Below are 18,303 nucleotides of genomic sequence, written 5' to 3'. Positions count from 1 at the left end.
TGAACATTTCGTTCAGCAGGAGCGGGTACTTTGAGAAGACCTGGCAATAATCATTATTGTATCTGCCCATAAGGGCAGGGTGTTTTCTCTGAAACTGGAAATAGGTTATGAGCTATGAGAACTATTTTCTCTTTATACCAACAACATTCCTCTTGCTTCTCTGTTTCTTAATCTGCCATCTGTAGTGGCCTCTGCTTCATTGGCATTGACAGTGGTCTGCAGCCTTTAACTCGATTGGCTAGTGGATTATAGATTTGTCATGTGACCATTTAAAATGATCAGGGTAATCCCCATTTCACCTTCACTATTAGTGGAATAATGCTAGCCTTGCTAAGAATCATCTTAACTGTATTCTACCAAATCAGGCTTACAGCTCAGAGAAAGAAGATGGCATGAGTCCGAGATCTCCTTTTGTCTCCTGAAGGAGAAACACCCAGGGATACCTGGATTTCCCTGGGTTTTCATTTTTTGCCCCCCACCCTAAATTTTTGTGTTGATTTTTTGTTGAAATTGACTACCATTGGATTCAGAGGCATTTCTGGAAAGGTGCAGTCTGATTTCCTCAAGCTGTAAGCAACAGTTTACATCATGAGTTCTATAACGCAGGCGGAAGTGGAGAAATTTCTGGATTCCAACCCATCTTTTGCCAAACAGTACTACGACCTTAAATTTAGACCCGGTATAATCTGTGATCTGCTCAGCACTGAAAGGACCAATGTGGACTTCTCCCACGTTCATACTTTGAGCAGTGTGGAGGAGAGCGAAATTGTCTTTGACCTCATCAGAGGATTCCAGGAGAACCTCAATCTTGAAAGATGTGTTTTCAGTGTGCTCAAGATGATGTCTTTCATAATTCAGGCAGATCGCATGAGTTTGTTCATGTACCGCATGAGGAATGGCACCGCTGAGCTTGCCACCAGGCTTTTTAATGTTAATAAAGATGCCACCTTGGACGAATGTGTGGTGGTTCCAGACTCTGAGATTGTGTTTCCTCTGGATACTGGAGTATTGGGCTATGTGGCACAGTCTAAGAAATTAGTGAATGTTTCAGATGTGACACAGGTGAGTCCAACAACATTATATCTAATAGTGAGAATACCTGTGTGTACATTTGATTTATGTGTTAGTGGAGGTAACAGTGCCATATAAAGGATCATTGCTTTAGTAAAAATAGGAAGATTTGGGATATTGTTTTAGTGAACTTATTTGTGATTTAGAATAGGGCACAATACATAAGGATATCTAATCCAGGATTAAATCTTTCCTTTCAAAGGCAGGTTTGTGTCTGGCAGATAAGCTTCCATGCACTGAGCTCTGTGTCACATCTGAAAAAGGAATACACTTTGGCCATGGAAGCAGATACCTAGTTTCTCGGCACTAGTATATCCATGTTATACTGTGATACTACATGCAGCTTGCATCATCTTGTAGTATTATCTTGAAATAATATAAACTGATTGGTTGAAACACCATTTAATGAGAGATATTTAAACCAAGCAAGAATTACATGTATTACCATGGTTCACATCTGTTAACAATATTTAATGCAAAAACATACACCAGATACAAAAGCTTCTTATTGTCACCATCTAACCTTACGGTTATGGTACATTGGCAGTATCCCATAGCAACCAATCAGCAGTATAATTTACTGATCACCTGTTGAAAAGCAAACATCTTATTGTTTGCAATGGGTTACATAGCAAATAGTAATCAAATAATATATGAGGTAATGTAATAAATGATTTGCTACACCTCAGATTACCTGTTTTAAAGCAAAATTCTTGGTTTTTATGGGTTACAGCATCTGGGCAAACATTTTGCTTTTTTATTACTTATGGATGTAAGAATCCCAGGTCTCTCTTTGTATGGTTATAATAAAGCATTTAGACCACAGGTAAAGTATAAGACCTATATTTTGCAACACTGCTAGAATTTGAGCCCTTACTTTGATGTGTTATTGAGATAGGCCAAAGCAAACAACTGAACAGCAATTATATATAACATTATATAAAAATGTAGTATGTTTAGAAAAAGAAAATTCTCATAGCTGCCATATTTAGGTATAGTACCAATTTCAACATTTCCTGGAAACCTGTTAATATTATATATTTTCTGGCTAGAATGCTAGTTCTTATGGAGCTGTGAGCATACAATTTACCTTTAAAAATATCCTTTAAAATTTTCTTTTTGAACATTTTTGTGACATTGAGGAGTTTTGTGACATTTGTTTTTAGTTCAGAGGAATTGTTTGCTTTTACTTTCCCTTTAGAAGGGAAGATCTGTGCTCCCAAAGATGCCCCCAGTAGCCCCCATCTTCTTTTCTGCTGATTCCCTGAACATACCCTGTGCTGCTGTCACTTACCTGAGCTTAGGGACCCACTCACAATATACTGTATATATATACAGAACGTAAATATCACAATATAACCCATAGTAATAAATTAGAGTTTTGTTTTCATACAACTGATAAATGCAACCTGATAACCTGTAGGTTACTAGGTCAGCAGCATCTTTTATTATATTATTGTCTTTATATCATTTATTATCTCAAGCAAAATGTATTATGCATCCTGTGCAGTGTTGGCACATTTCATAGCTGTGGCAGTTACCCTATAAGTTAGTTTTTTGTTTTTTTTTATCTATTTTTTTTTGTTAATAAAAAGTAACATTTGCCAGAATGAAAAGACTGTAGAAGGACCCAATTCTGTTGTACATTAGCTTAAGCAGTGTTGACATGGCAATGTCAATAGCAGGTCCGGACTGGGATCCAAAATAGGCCCTGGCATTTCAAGTACACAGAGGCCCAAACAGCCCTCACCAGCCCAATAAATAGTCACTGTCTATGGTATCTTACAGCAGCCCCTCTGGCATTTGCCAGAATCCAGATTGCCAGTCTGGTAATGGTTATGAGATGCATTCTGACTTCAGCTTTCTGTTTTTGTATGAATGCATATCTATGGGCAGGACACTATAGAGCCTGTAGCAAACTGTCTGTGCTAGGTGCTAAAACTTAATTAGAGTGTTCTTAGTTCCACATCATCTGAGAAAGAGGTTTCTGATTTTATTTTTTTTGTGACTGATTAAAATGCTCACATGGAATTAAATAAACAAAATGGCCTGATCTGCATGACTTTGTACAACATAAGGGAAAACAAATATCATATGACAGAGAATGTGCTTGTACTCATGTAAAATGTATAAATTAGTCACTATTTTTTTTTCTTTCTTTCGATCAGGAATCACATTATGTATTTTTCAGGAAATATGCAGTCTTACATGTTAAGAATTTCTGCTCTTTTTATGTCCTATGCAAATTTCAAAAGTGTAATTTTATTTAAAATGACTGTTTATGATTTTTTTTGCTTCTGTGACCATAAGCATACAGTATATAACCAGGTGGAACTTTAATTAGAGAGAATAAAACACAACAGAGTAATTTGCTAAACAGAGAACCAAGGCTTGTGCTTCCAATATAAGAGTTACATGTATAGTACAAAGTACTGTTATATGAATTTGTAGTACCTTTTTTGTGTTTGATGTTACCAAGCCACTGAGGCTAAGGGTTGTTATGGTCCTGGGTTGAGATTCATGGTGGATGCTTATTTGCTCAAAAAACGTGGTGCAACAGAGTGGGTCCTGAACAAAGAAATCTGAAAACAAGCACAATTCCCATTTTCCATAGTAATTTTTGACCTTTAAGGCTTTGGTACATGTGTTATTTATCCACTACTGCCATCAGGTGGAAAACAGCTGTGGTTAAATGTGTCATAGCCCTACAGGAATAAATAACTTCGACAAGTGAAATACATAGCACAATATGCCAAAAAGTATTAGGACTCGTTAAATTTATATACATCTGAACAACCACTCCACCATTTAGAAGAAGAATTATAGCAAATCCTCAATTTTACATACCCCGATTTTAAGTTTCTCCTCATTTATGATTCCTTCTATTGTCTTTGATGTATCTTCCAGAGATTTCAGTGTCTCCTCTGAAACCTAGAATAAATGATTATATGCAACTTCTACCTTTTCTATCTCCTTTGACTGTACTATGCCTAAATGTATTATAAAATATTTTGCAATCAACAACTAATAATTTCCACCTTGCCAACTTTTAAGATCACAGCTGTCTCTAACTCCTCCTCATTGTGACCCTCTGTCAGTCATACCTTGGCAAACAAGTTATGCATTCTTTGGTAATGGCCATCAGCATGTTTGCCAACCTTCCACAAATGCCAAAAAGTATCTTTTTGGTGTTTCTCCCCTTCCTTGGCTAAACCGTGGATGGCCTTGTGATGAATTGGTCATTGCCTGGGCTATGTAGTCTTACTTAATGGGCCATATTCTGTTTTAAAGTCTGCTGGTACAGTGCGGGTATACCTGCCTATATTTAGCTATACATGGAAGTTTATGAAATGGATTTAAGGCCTGAGACTAATCATTTGTTTGGTTGTGGAAACTAGGGCTTTTCCTATATCCCAGTAAAGTACTTTGATGAACTTGAGTAAATCCAGGAAGGATAGTTTTATAAGAAGATAATGTCAATGGGTAAGCATTACCCTAACCTGTAAATCAGCCCTTATGCTGAACTAATATATGGATCTATGGAAATTGAAGCTGGCCTTATGATCAATTTGATTTATTGGACTTTTAGATCACTGTGTTTCTGCAATGATGATTCTGCAATGATTTATATTTATTTATATATAAGCAACTGTAAACTACACTGTGGTTTGGTATATTAAAGAGTACATGAACATTATGTAGAGTCCTGAAGCAGGTCAGCTTCCTTTCTTCAAAAATTGAGTAAGTAACCATTTCAGCAAGTAGTAGTAGCAGAAATTACTGCCATAAAGAAGGGGCAAAGAAATTAACTCCTTCATTATTAGATATACAGGTATGTCTCATAATGCATGTGACAGTGGTGTATGGTTCACAAGGAGGCCATCCAAGAAGGTACTGGAGAATATATATTTAGTTCATCTAGACAAATAAGGGTGCTGCTATTTTAAGATAAAGGAAAGTGTCAAGCATTGTCAGTAAAACCGTAACTAACAAAATAAATTCTGATGCTGCATAATACAAAATGTGTTAGGGGTGCGGTGGACGTGGCCGGCGGGGGCACCTGAAGGGCCCCAGGTGGGCTCGGCACCCCCCAGTCTGACCCTTGGGTTAACTTGGGAGACTAGTTGGTGTATGAAGTGGAAACCTTGAACTCCCAAAAGCAACAGTGAATATTTGACTACATCTCTGCTTGGACACGTGTATGATGGTTAAAGTAGCCATTGAAGGGTTGCAAATGAGTGGCAACAGATACAAAGCCACCATTCTTTGCCTGGTGGGGCTACCATAGATACTACAAGGTGCATGAGTAGAATGCAATCATTTTTATAACTCCTTTTTAGTGTAAATTGACACTTATGATACATGAATTATAAGATGTCAATTCCATATCATTATCCATTATCATTAGTAATAATGTACACACTGGGCATGTGTGTACATTTTATTTCATGTTGCCAGTTAGAATAAAGAGTCAATAAGGTTTTAACAATTCCAGGACTGATTATTATCATCATAATGACATGGGGTTTGTGAGGTGGAGAAATCATGGGTACCATAACTTATATTGTAAATTAAGCCAGGGGTAAATGACTTTCAGTATAGACCAGTAGCATTAGGTTAAAATGGATAAAAATTCTAGCTACCTGTGTTTTCAGTGAAAGATGTGGGCTATAGAAAATATTAAAATAGTTCAGCCAATAGCAGAAAATATACCTATTAATCAAAGATGACCAAAACCCAAAAAATGAATTAATGTAAACTTACTCAGAGTGGTCTCTGACAAATAGAAATGGTCCACAAAGGTGTTTTCATGGTGTTTTCTGCTGGAGAAAATGTATGAAATCCAGGATGCCTTCTCTGGAGTAGCACCATGTTGTGATGAGTTGTATGAGGGTTGTGGTGAGATGTATGTGGGTTATGATAGGCCCTTCTTTAAGTTAAATGCAGTATATATTTTTCTGCTAAGTCAATATGGAAGCCACACAACCATATATTGAAAACTTTGCAGCTCTTATGTGTATGTCAACATCTCCAGCCCCATTGTAACTAGTCACAAGCAGAACAATACTCACCCTAACTCACAGCAAGTCTTTAAAAGACTCACACTGGTATTAGTAACTTCCATTGCTTTTGCTTTATTTTCACTGTTAGTAACAGCCATTGCTTTCTTAAACTCACACTGAAGGCCAATACCTGTATGGTTGGTGCATTATGTTGCATCATTACATTCTTCTAAATGGCAGTGCCTCTTGCCAACAAGAAGCAGGATGGGGCAGAGAAGATCAGTGGCATGACTTGTAGCAGTGGCATAGCACTGGTCTATACTGACCATTAAATATGATGTTATTCCAAGATTTCATCATTTTTTTGTGTGTTGCTAACCTTGCTGATGTAATATGAACAGAGCTCTTTGAACTGTGCCACTCACCTCTCTGCAAAGGTTACAAAAACAAGAATTTACTGTGTTGGCCAGTAGATCAGAGGTAAAACAAACTTGTCCTTAGGTTAAGAACTAAAACAAGAAAGGAATAAATGACATACTTGCAATAGCAAATAATTTGGAACTATTGCAAAGTAAACTTTCTAGATTTTAAGGTCCCTTCTTCAGGATGGCATTTGTCTGGGGTAATATTAAAAAAGAAATAAAGTTAGGCACCCCCGAGTAATTGTATTCACTTACCTGATACATATGCACAGCAGAGTGGAAAAGCTAGCTTTTTTGCTAAAGTTCAGCTTTTCACTTTATTGCACATGTGCACCACTGCAAAGAAAGAAGAAGCAGAAAAAAATATTGCTCCATTGTGCTTGCTGAAGGACCCCAGGCCAGGGCAGTTTTCTGCTGATAGGAGCACTGGCCACTGCCACCCCCAGTGATTGTTGACGTTCCTTATCTTTTAATAAATAGTTACCATGCGCTATATTAGTGGCAAGTATAAAGTAATATGATGTATTGTATTACTGAACTGTCTGGGATATACACAAAGCTCCTTGATCTATAGAACTGGCTGGTTTAGGGTGATATTCATATAGGCCCTTATAGTATTATCAGTGGCCTTATGTGGCAATATGCAGAAAGACCATTGTACTGTATTACTGACCCTTTGAGGTTAATAGGCATCACTTGGGGTACTTGTTTCTGTGTATCCTAATTTCATTTACAGAGTCTGGTAACCTTAACTGTACTCCATACATGTACTGTTGGCATCTTGTCCAACATATTTACATAACAATTTTTCTTGATTTTTCCTTTTGCCAAGTGAATTTGCATTTCAATTGTGTATTAAAGCACAGTTTATTTTTATAAATACCCATCATTGTCCCAAAGGCACAATTACATTTTTAGTGGATAATCAGAAGGGTGAGATAAGCCTAATCTCTGGGTTATCTCATAATACCCTGGTGCTTAGGTGTCTGGGATATGTGCAATGTGAAAGGGATATTCTTCTATAGGTAACACATAATAGAAACAGTCCATCTTTGGAATAAATATGACCTCTGTAACCATGTTAATGGGTCAGGAGGCCTACAATTGTTATTAAGCTTAATTAAAATATTTTATGAGTGTGTGTTTGTTTTCTGGAAATGTAATTCTGTTTTTGGAGTGCAGCATGTAAATTATTGTAGTATTTGCTTATTCAACAAAGGGACAAAGGGAATATGAACACTTGGCAAATGTGGAAAGGCACGATGGTGATATTTTAATACAGATGATCAAGATACACATTGGTAGGGACACAATTTATCATACTGTATAAAATGATTTACACATCATGATAAATAGGCCCCTAGGTGTCAATTAATAAAAGTCATATAGCTTGTACCAAGGCTAGTATCCCATAGCAACCAATCAACAAGTAGCATTTACTGGTCACCCGTTTCTGTAAGGAGCACTGCCGTGCATGCCTCTTCTCGTGGCTCATCCTTCAAGATGGCAGCACCCATAGGCACCACGTGGTTTCCCGGTATTGGAACGCCACCAGCGTGCGGCAACGAGTGATGTCATCACGTCGTGCTGCAGCACCAAATTCAATACAAAAAGAAAACAAAGACCCAGTTCAATGCCTGATTATAGGTCTTTTCTTATAAATAGTTATTTCTGCTTTATCAATGATGCCAAAGCCTTCCTCAAGACCTTCCGAACTGCCTTTGAAGCCCCTGGCTATGTAGCAGTTACCTATTTACGCCTCATGCAGATGCACCAAAGAAACTGCAGTACTAGCCAGTAGACCATTAAATTCTGGACTCTGGCTGCAGACACTACCTGGATCAATGAGGCTTACATGGCAGGCTGTTGGCAGGGGTTTTCTGTCAAGTTAAAAGATGACCTTGTCTCTAGAGAACTTCCTGAGCAACTGTAAGATGTGATTGCCCTTAGCCTATTGGCAGGAGTTTTCTGTCAAGTTAAAAGATGACCTTGTCTCTTCCTGAGCAGCTGTAGGATGAGATTGCTCTCAGCATAAAGGTTGATACCCACCTCACGCAGTGCCAAGTTAAAAAAGAGCTTGGCAAGAGGTTTCAGCCTGTCCTGGCACCATGTTTCCAAAGACCTCTTCTCCAGAGCCCTGCTCATCAGCCATCTTTCACTTCCTCAAAGGAACCTATGCAGATCGGAAAGGGCACACCTCTCTGAACAAGAGAAACTGTGGAGGTGTTCTGTTGGCCCGTGCTTGTACTGTGGTGGGAAGACTCATTTTACCAACAACTGCTCTCTGAAACAGGAAAACTCCAACGCCTAGGTAAGACTGGGAGTGATATTTGGGTGGCAATGAACCTTCTCCCCAAAAGAATTACCACAGATTTCTGCTTCCAGTGCAGTTCTACCTGGCTACCAGAACTGTTGATTTGCAAACCTTCCTTGAATCTTCCTTGAATTTCATGGACTCAGCCTTTGCCAAGCATCTTTTCCTATGTCTACACCCTTGTGGGTTTTGGAGATTGATGACAGACCCTTGACATTCAAAATCATCTCTGAGACAAAGGGAAAGCTACTTTTGACAGTGGGGTCTCTACATAAAGAAAAGTTGTGTTTCTTAATTTTCACTTGTCCTTCTGCTCCTATGGTATTGGGTTTACCTTGGCTCCACCTGCATAACCCTCTCATCCTACTGTCTCAAGAACTGTCTGCCCCCTACCTGTATTCGCTGTATCCCTGTAGCAACTACTGATCGTCAAGCCCTACCATCGGCAAATAAAGACTTATGAAACTGTTTTCTTCAAGAAGTCTTCTGAAACTCTTCCTCCCCATCACCCCTAATACAGCCCCATCGATCTTCTTCCTGTTCCTATGCCCTTTATATGCCGTACTTTTGCTTTATCTCCAGCAGAGACCCAAGCAATAAAGGAGTACATCCAAGATAGTCTTCAGCAAGGATTTATATAGCCATCTACCTCTCCTGCTGGGGCTAGATTTTCCTTGTATCGATTACAGGCGCCAAAATAACTATTAAAGGAGAAGGAAAGGCAAAGTCACTTGGGGGTGCCAAAATGTTAGGCACCCCCAAGTGACTTAAATTGCCTACCTTTTACCCCGGGCTGGTGCCCCTGTTCGGAGAGAACAGCACCAGCCCAGAGTAGCTGCGATCGCTTCCTCCTTCCTGGTTCCGTGCGTATGCGCTGGAAGGAGGAAGCGCTCCACTACAGGTACCCCAGGCTGGTGCTGTTTTCTCCTAACAAGGGCTCCAGCCCGGGGTACAAGGTAAGTGGTTAAAGTCACTTGGGGGTGCCTAACATATTTTGCCTTTCCTTCTCCTTTAAGAATCATTATCCCCTACCTCTCATCTTTGAGCTGTTTGACCAGTTAAAAGGGGCTAGGGTCTATCTTAAATTAGATCTCCATGGGGCCTACAACTTGATGCTAAGCATGAGAAATGTGCTTTTGAAGTCCCCAAGCTTCCCTTCTTTGGTTATCATCTCTCAGGAAGGGTATGAAATGGATCCCGCCAAAATCTCTGCAATTCAGTATTGGCCTCTCCTTATCAACACCAGGGCCATACAGAGATTTATTAGCTTTGCTAATTACTATAGACAATTCAGCAAGGGGTTCTCTCCTCGCATAGCACCTATCCTGGATCTCATTCATAAGGTAGGAAACAAAACATCTGGCTCCTGCAAGCCTTGATGGTAGCACCCATAGGAGCCAGGTTGTTTCCTGGCTTCAGAACACCAGCATGCCATCACGTTGTGCTTTGGCACCAAATTCAAAATAAAAGGACAATAAAAGGATAATACAAATACTGCAATATATTTATTATCCCCTTGGATATCACATTCTGAACCCAGCTTCCTCCTTGGTCCTGACCTCAACTCTGGAAATATCTACTTAGTTACTATGTGTTACTACCTGGCACTAACTTTTAAGCTAAATTTTAATCAAGAAATAATGTTATCTCATAGTCACAATTAAGTATTATTTCACTGGTTAATGAAGCAAGAGCAGTGATAATACAAATACTGCAATATATTTATTACAGTGGCAGTGGCCATATGAGTACTGCTTCATATTACCTTTTCATAATTTTTTACCCCATCAGAATCTTCAATCTAGACATAAATCTTTTATTTCAAGAAGCAGCAAAATGTATTTACCTTTCCTCCTGGCCACACATATAATAAAATACTAGTTTAAGGGCTCTGGTACACGGGGAGATTAGTCGCCCGCGGCAAAACTCCCTGCTCGCGGGCGACTAATCTCCCTGAGTTGCCTTCCCCCTGCCATCCCACCGGCGAACATGTAAGTCGCCGGCGGGATGGCAGACGTGGCGGGGCGATTTCGGGAAATCGCCGAAAAAGCCTTGCGAGTCTTTTTTGGCGATTTGCGCGAAATCGCACCGCCGCGTCTGCCATCCCGCCGGCGACTTACATGTTCGCCGGTGGGATGGCAGGGGGAAGGCAACTCGGGGAGATTAGTCGCCCGCGAGCAGGGAGTTTTGCCGCGGGCGACTAATCTCCCCGTGTACCAGAGCCCTAAGAGAGGTATCTACATTTACTTATGTAAAGTGTCAACAAGAAAGCCCATGCTAATCCCATAATCCTAATATAATTAGAATAGTCTTAGATTAACCTGCACAAAGAACGTTATTATCTGTAGGTCTCCTTTCAGTATTGTATATGCCTTTGCCTGTGAGAGCTTCTTTGTGTATATGTCCTTGTCTGTTTGAAATGGCACTGTAACTGTTCTCATAACAATGACACCCATGCATCTACAGTGAGTCACAAATTTGGAAAAGTTTACACTTATACAGGTATAGGACCTGTTATCAAGAATGCTCGTGACCAAGGGTTTTCCAGGTGAGGGGTCTTTCCATAATTTGGATCTTCATAATTTAAGTCTACTAAAAAATTAATAAAACATTCATTATATCTTAGCTGGGATCAAATACAAGGTACTGTTTTATTTTTACAGAGAAAAAGGAAATCAATCCTAATGAATCTTAATTATTTGATTAAAATGGAGTCTTTGGGAGACAGGCTTTCTGTAACTCAGAGCTTTCTGGATAATGGGTTTCCGGATAACAGATCCCATATCTGTACAGATGAGGGAGCAAGCCTGCTCCTCCATACTGTCTAGGGGACAAGGTCTGGCTTTCTACCAAGAACAGCAGCAGTAGACACAAACACCATATAAATACCCACAATTTAAATTGCAAATAAATGAATGCTTGTTAACGTTGGCATCACATGGGTATTGTGTGATTATTCTCCTGCACATCTTCTATTTGCGCATTATTCAGATAGTAGAAGATATTTTGGGCTCTGTGTCTATAAGTCACTGCTATGGTTTATGCACGCAATGCCCAACAATATTGACTCTCAGTGCATTGCGGAATGGGTTAAATACAGTATTTTTAAATACTTAAATATATGTAAGTACATTGCTTTTAGTTAAATAGATTTCATGCAGGGCAAACTCATTGCTGTATATTGGCTTATAACAGTATAGTGTTTAGGTAAAGGAGATCTTTGAATGCAAAATGAAGGCATGCTAACTTATTAGTGATTTCATGCTTAAAATGTCTTTTCCAGACCTGCTCTGAATTTGAATTAATGCCCCAGTTTCTTCCTTCTGTTACACTAGGGAAAATCATTTTTTAGATTTTTCTCCAGTGTTGTGGTGCGTACACAAGTTATTCCGGATAAACCTGTTTGGTAATAGTATGTAAAAGAGAGATGGATAAGGAGGTGGAGATGTTTATGTAAGTTTAATATTTATACTCAACATATGAACATTATTTACACATTTCTTACATCACACTGCAGCCTGTACGGATTAGTATATTGCAAGCAGGGATACTCCCAATGACAAAGCTTGTTCGGCCAGGTTAGGTTGCTGGTGGGTTAAACTGCACACAGACAGAGCGCGCAAACCTAAACCTGAGGCCACAACCTCATGAAACTATGATAATTAAGCATGGCAGGTTCAGTAAGAGAATGTTAGAACTATTAACTGGATCACATTTCCTAGTAGTGGGCATTGCCCTGTTTTTTGTGACAAGCAATAACTGCTATAAAGTTAAGTGCTTTAGTAGTTGATTTGAGGATACACTTGAAGCTACAATGCCAACCCCCAAAATGACCACAGCAACTGCCCTCACTTCACCCTCATTTAGAAGTGTGGCTGCTGAAATAATACTGTATATCAGTTATGCCAACGTGTTACATGTAGTGGGCCCATTATTTTTTATATAGCATGTTTGAGGGCCGGATTAAATCAAAATGATGGTCAGCCTTTGAATAAACTGGGAGCCATACAAATCCTTTGGAGGGCCACATCCGGCCCATGGGCCTCCAGTTGGACAGCCCTGCTGTATATATTTGTATGCTCATAGTCATAGCCACACTTATAATTTCTTACATACGGAGCACTGGGGACAGGATGCGTAGACTGGGGGGCGGCCTCTGGGTGCATTTGACAGAAATCCGGCGCTGGCCATAGCCATAGCACCCTAAGGGGTTCTAATCTGGTAATGACATCTACCCATCTGATAATAACTTACATGTAACTGGCTATACAGTGCCATCTAGCGGAAACACATACAGCTACATAAATTTTTATGTATAATGAACTTATTTTCATCTTACCTAGTTTCCTATGTTGCCGCTGGCCCCTTTTGGCACTGTCACAATTTTTTTTTTCCTAAGTAGTGTCCAGTGGCTTCTAGTACCCTAGCAATAAGGGACCCAGAGGGCCTCATGATGCAGAATTTCAGTATATAGTACATGTGCACAGCAGGTCACAGAAGATTTTTCTGTAGGTCCCCTGTGACGCCGCTGTGTAACACCAGCAAATGATTCCAGTTTTCATGATATAATTCTCTGTCATTTATGCTTTAATTTTCCTGGCTGCTTGACCTGTGAGAGAAATGTCCCAATGCATGTCACTTTAAAACAGTTATAATTTTTTCTTTATATAGTCACAATTTATTCTGCATTATTATACTGACAACCACTGATAAGATTAGAGTGTAATAATGAAACAGAAGGGTAATGAGTCATGTTTGTTGCATTTACAGTCTCATATACAATAAATATAGACATACATTTATCTTTGAGGCTGTTACTTCTGTACATAAAAGCAATAGGAAACTGTACCCTTTTGTCTAGATACACATCATGTTCCTATGTCTAGCATTAGTTTCTTCGGTTATATATAATACACAAGAGCCATGAATAACATGTCGTTAGTTATAGATGTGCCTAGTGGTGTAATTTATGTCATGTGACTTACTGAAACTTGTGTATAGTAAAAAATAATGTACCCCCTGTTTTAAAATTTAAGAATATTAGAAGCTACTTTAGATTTCCATGACCTGTATGAAAGTTATATTTTACAATAGGGGTGCATTATTCCTTATATAACCCAGCTCTTTACATAGACAATTCATAGTCACTGTCCCTATCACATGCACACGTATGTTTTATCAGGAATCCAATTAAACAGTTTGTATTTATATGGAGTGTGGAAAGAAACCCCAGAGAAAAACACAGGGAGAATACAAACTCTTTATAGATAGAGTCCTGTTCAAAACGAAACTCTATGATATTGAATTAATAGACACCAATGACCATAACTTATTTGCTAATGTATTTATACTGGAGAGAGTTACAGAGGTCATTTATAGACATTAAAAGCAATAAAAAAAAGTGAATGTACTGACTGGTTGCAAATAAAGTCATTTGCATGAAGCACATTCATTACCAAACAATATTAAAGAGGAGAATGTAGAAAATATCTGGCTCCCGTGCCTGTTAGACATTGGATTCAAGATACTTTACCTGTTATCATGAAAAATTAAGGAGAGCCCCTTTTGCAAAAATAGGTCTAGCTCCGAGGCCAAAGGACCTGAATGAGCCAGGCACATGTGAGCATGTAGTCTAAGTGAGCCTATCACAAGGGCTGAAAATGTAAAGGTGCTGAAGATGAATTCACTTTTCCAGTGGCCGCAATCTACTAGAGTGAGTTTTAATAATTTATTTTAATTAAAAAAAACTTGATCATAATCAGTGTGGCTCTTAGCACCAACATATTACCATATGATCGGTCAGCCTAGGGATTTCTTTCAAGCATACAGTGTACCTGTACCAACTATTTGTTGCTATTGTGAATGCTTAGGGTTCTTGTACAGGATATAGATGGTATATATAGTACCACACAACTTTGAACGTAGATGAAAAGAATGTCATTATTCAAGCAATACTATGGTGCAGTGAATAATGAACACTGATATGCTTGCTGCCTTGTCACTGATTCCCCTACAGGGATGAGTGGAAGAGAGGACACTTGGGGGACCTGAGTACAAACAACACAATTCCATCACTTTCTATCACAAACATGGAGTACAGGATTATACTGGGACTATTCTTTAAAAGACTTTTTTTGTAAATATTCTAGGAAAAAAATCTACATATTGATTGCTGTATTAGAGATACAGTGTGATTATCCTCTAAAGAAATCTTTGGAATTGAGTGTCATTCTGCCTCACAATTATTAAAACCATGAGCAAAATGCTGACAAACAACGCAATGGCAGGAGATGTTTAGATAGTATATGTTTAGAAACAGAATCATTTTTTTGTCATTGAAGATTTTTTTTTAAAAAAGTGTGCTTATGTTTTTATTACATTTCCACTTTCACCTGTATTTCCATTTATTCCAGCCATGGTGTATCATGTACTTGCGTGACTGATGAACCAACCATAATCCATGGTACAAAGTTATCAGTTTAGATTGTCCAGACAGGATACACATGTCAAAAATATACAAAATGTTGTTTTGTACAATTATTCCAGTATATTTATGGCCATCTTAAATCTTTATTTAAGATTGTTTAAGGTTTGCCAGCATTGCCCTTATTTTGCTCCTTTCTTTAGCCACTATATATGGTTTTATGCGCCAATGCCCAAACCTTTGTGTACTTTGGCCCTACTATTTGTTATCCACCCACTTAGATTGTAAGCTCTAAAGAACAGCAACCTCCTTCCTACTGTGTCTCTTAACTCATGGCATGGTCATGTATTTTTTCTGTATTCTAAATTTGCACAGGGCTGTATATCCTAGTCTAATCAGATTGAGTAGAATCTATTTATATTTAAAGTCACAGGACAGAGGAGCTTGAACAATGACCAATTTCTCAATTTCCCATAAAAAATTTAATTAGTAAATGATGCCCCTGGCAAATGCTTCTTACTTACAGATTTGATTTTTGTTTTTTATATTTAGGATTCTCATTTCTGCAGCTTTGTAGATAACCTTACAGAGTATGACACCAAAAGCATCCTGGCTGCTCCTGTCCTGAATGGAAAGGATGTTGTCGCTGTAATAATGGCTGTCAATAAATCAGATGGCACCAATTTCACCAAAACTGATGAAGAGGTAAGAAAAGCACAACGCTGGGTGGGCTTGAATGGTTTATTTGCTTTAAAACAATGTGGGATTTTCAGGCTCAGAATCATGCAGATGAAACCCTAAGGAGAAATACGCTAAAGTTTTCACTTTCGCTAGAGTTTTAACTTGATAAACAGTAAAATAAGTTTTTCTGAATTGAATTGCATCTCAAATTGAATCTCAACCATGAGTTTTTCTCACTGGATTAGATCTGGCCCAATGTATGATGGCAGCTGTCAGGGACCCAAATGCCAATCAATTTACATTGGAGTGTTCCTTTATGAACCACACTGCACTGTGTGTTGTCTGGCAGCATGGCAACATCAGACTCATACGATAGGCAATGTATTAAACAATGCATTTTTGTCTGAATTTTTGAGCAATTCACCTAGATGAAATGTGCAAAGGGCAATAGCTGTTAATTTCTCATATTGCACTTATGGGAATAGCAATTTTCCCAGAATTCAGGTGTCATTGCGGAAGCTAATGGGTGATTCTCTTGTCTTAATTCTGCTGCATCTTTATTAGTTGCATCCAGTTCAGCAGAATGGATGCAACTGTGTGTGTGTGCTTTACTGCAAATTGGGTCCAGTTGTACTGAATCATTTCTAAGTGTGCCAAGTGTGACAAGTAAGCCTTATTCTTTTGGTGCAAGTGTGATGCCCCTATTGATGCAGGGCGCTGAGGGAATCCTGGAGCCAACGCCTGGTCAGGAGGAGGTCCCGGGTTTCCCTGTGTCAGTAGGCACAGCAGCACCTTTAGGTGCAACTCACTGCTGGGAATGTTGCCCACAGCAGTTGTGGATGTAAATGAGCCCTTGTACTTGTATTTATTATTATTTAAATCCTTTTTTAAGGACAAACATTCCTTTATTAATTGAAATGTTTTTAGTAGCATTAAGACTTCTTAATAAGAACCATAACTGCATACCTTACTGTAAAACTCCAGGTCATAATCATTGTATGTGTAATGGTTGGTACACTGAATGGTTAATACTTAATACAACAGATTTGATTGACTGTTGTTTTTTTGTTTTTTTTTAGATGTTCCTTAAGTACCTGAGTTTTGCCAATCTGGTTCTCAAGGTTTATCACCTTTCCTACCTTCACAACTGTGAGACTAGAAGAGGACAGGTAAGCAATAAGTAACCACAAAAGGATCATGGGTTTAGTAAGTATTTTACATGGTTTACATGGTGCAACTGTAATATATATTTCAAGGAAACGGGAAAGGCATATTTGTGTAGTTATTTGTCCATTTATGAATAGAATTTGTGAAGACCAGATGTATGCAGCTACATTTAAGAGCCATTTCAAATATGAAAAGCATAAGCAGTGACAGAGGCCTTGATGAAAAAATGCAGAAAACTGTGTTCATGGCACTTAAAGTCTCTGCCCTCTAATTACAAGTTGCACAGGGGGCCAGAACAAGGAGAACAGCAGCAGTCAAAGCCACCTAGCCACACTGTCAGCCATTTCTCATTCCATTGAATGAGAAATTGCTCCCCTATGGTGCACCATTGTGCTAGGAAGCTGGCATTGCTTGGAAACACGGATGACAGATAGAATTGCCTACTGCTCCTACTGTGTGCCACAAAGCAGCTTCCTACTTAAAGGAAATAGCTTCTGTCTAGGTGAGGGTTTTGGTTGCTACATTTGTCCCTAAGAGGTGATTAAAATACTCAAAAGGCTCATTGACAATCACAAGTGCAATGAGCAAAGTGCTAAAATGGATACAAATCGCTGAGCAAAGTGCTAAAATGGATAAAAACTGCCACAATTTTTTACCTACGATACAATGTTTTTGTCCCAAAATTCTGCAATTTGTGTGCAACTTACTAGTGTGGCTGCAACTTGGCAGTGATTGTGGTTGCACTTTTTCTAACTTAATTTATGGTTTAATGTTGTCACTTCCCCCATACTTGTGCATAGTTGTGCACAATTTATAAGAACAGGTTCAGCACACTGGCACTTCATTCAACTTGTAAGGAGTGTGTATTGGAGAAAATTAACTCTTCCATTTAAGCACTTTACACCTATATTTGCATTCATAAATGAGCACTTGAGTTTGTCTTTACATTAAAATTCACAGAGACCAAAACAGCCCCCCCACCAGCCAACTAAGTAGTGACTGTTTATGGAATCTTACAGCAGCGCCTCTGGAATTTTCCAGAATCCATAGATTGCCAGTCTGGGCCTGTCTCAGACTGCAGTTTCACTTTCATTAAAAATCACAGCATTATAGGACTTTGATCAACATTACCTTCTGCAGCTCTGTGCATGATTTCCTCATTCATGTTAGAAAATATCAGTGTAAGATTTGTCATGTGAAGCTAACTGTGAGAGTTTAATA

At 38.8% G+C, this 18,303-nt stretch overlaps 1 protein-coding gene across 1 annotated transcript in view; it reads left to right on the top strand.

Annotated features, from left to right (window-relative positions):
* Positions 1–355: 355 nt before the first annotated feature.
* pde6a (phosphodiesterase 6A) overlaps positions 356–18,303 on the top strand; it is a 37,622-nt gene continuing 19,674 nt past the window's right edge. Inside the window, exons 1-3 of the mRNA XM_002936704.4 lie at positions 356–1,062; positions 15,787–15,939; positions 16,995–17,084. Of these exons, the coding sequence (XP_002936750.3) occupies positions 589–1,062; positions 15,787–15,939; positions 16,995–17,084 (717 nt within the window). The 5' untranslated portion in view covers positions 356–588. The remainder of the gene's footprint in view (positions 1,063–15,786; positions 15,940–16,994; positions 17,085–18,303) is intronic.

This window comes from Xenopus tropicalis, chromosome 3 (genome assembly GCF_000004195.4).
Source record: "Xenopus tropicalis strain Nigerian chromosome 3, UCB_Xtro_10.0, whole genome shotgun sequence".
NCBI classification, from domain to species: Eukaryota; Metazoa; Chordata; class Amphibia; order Anura; family Pipidae; genus Xenopus; species Xenopus tropicalis.
This window is presented reverse-complemented; position numbering and strand designations above follow the sequence as displayed.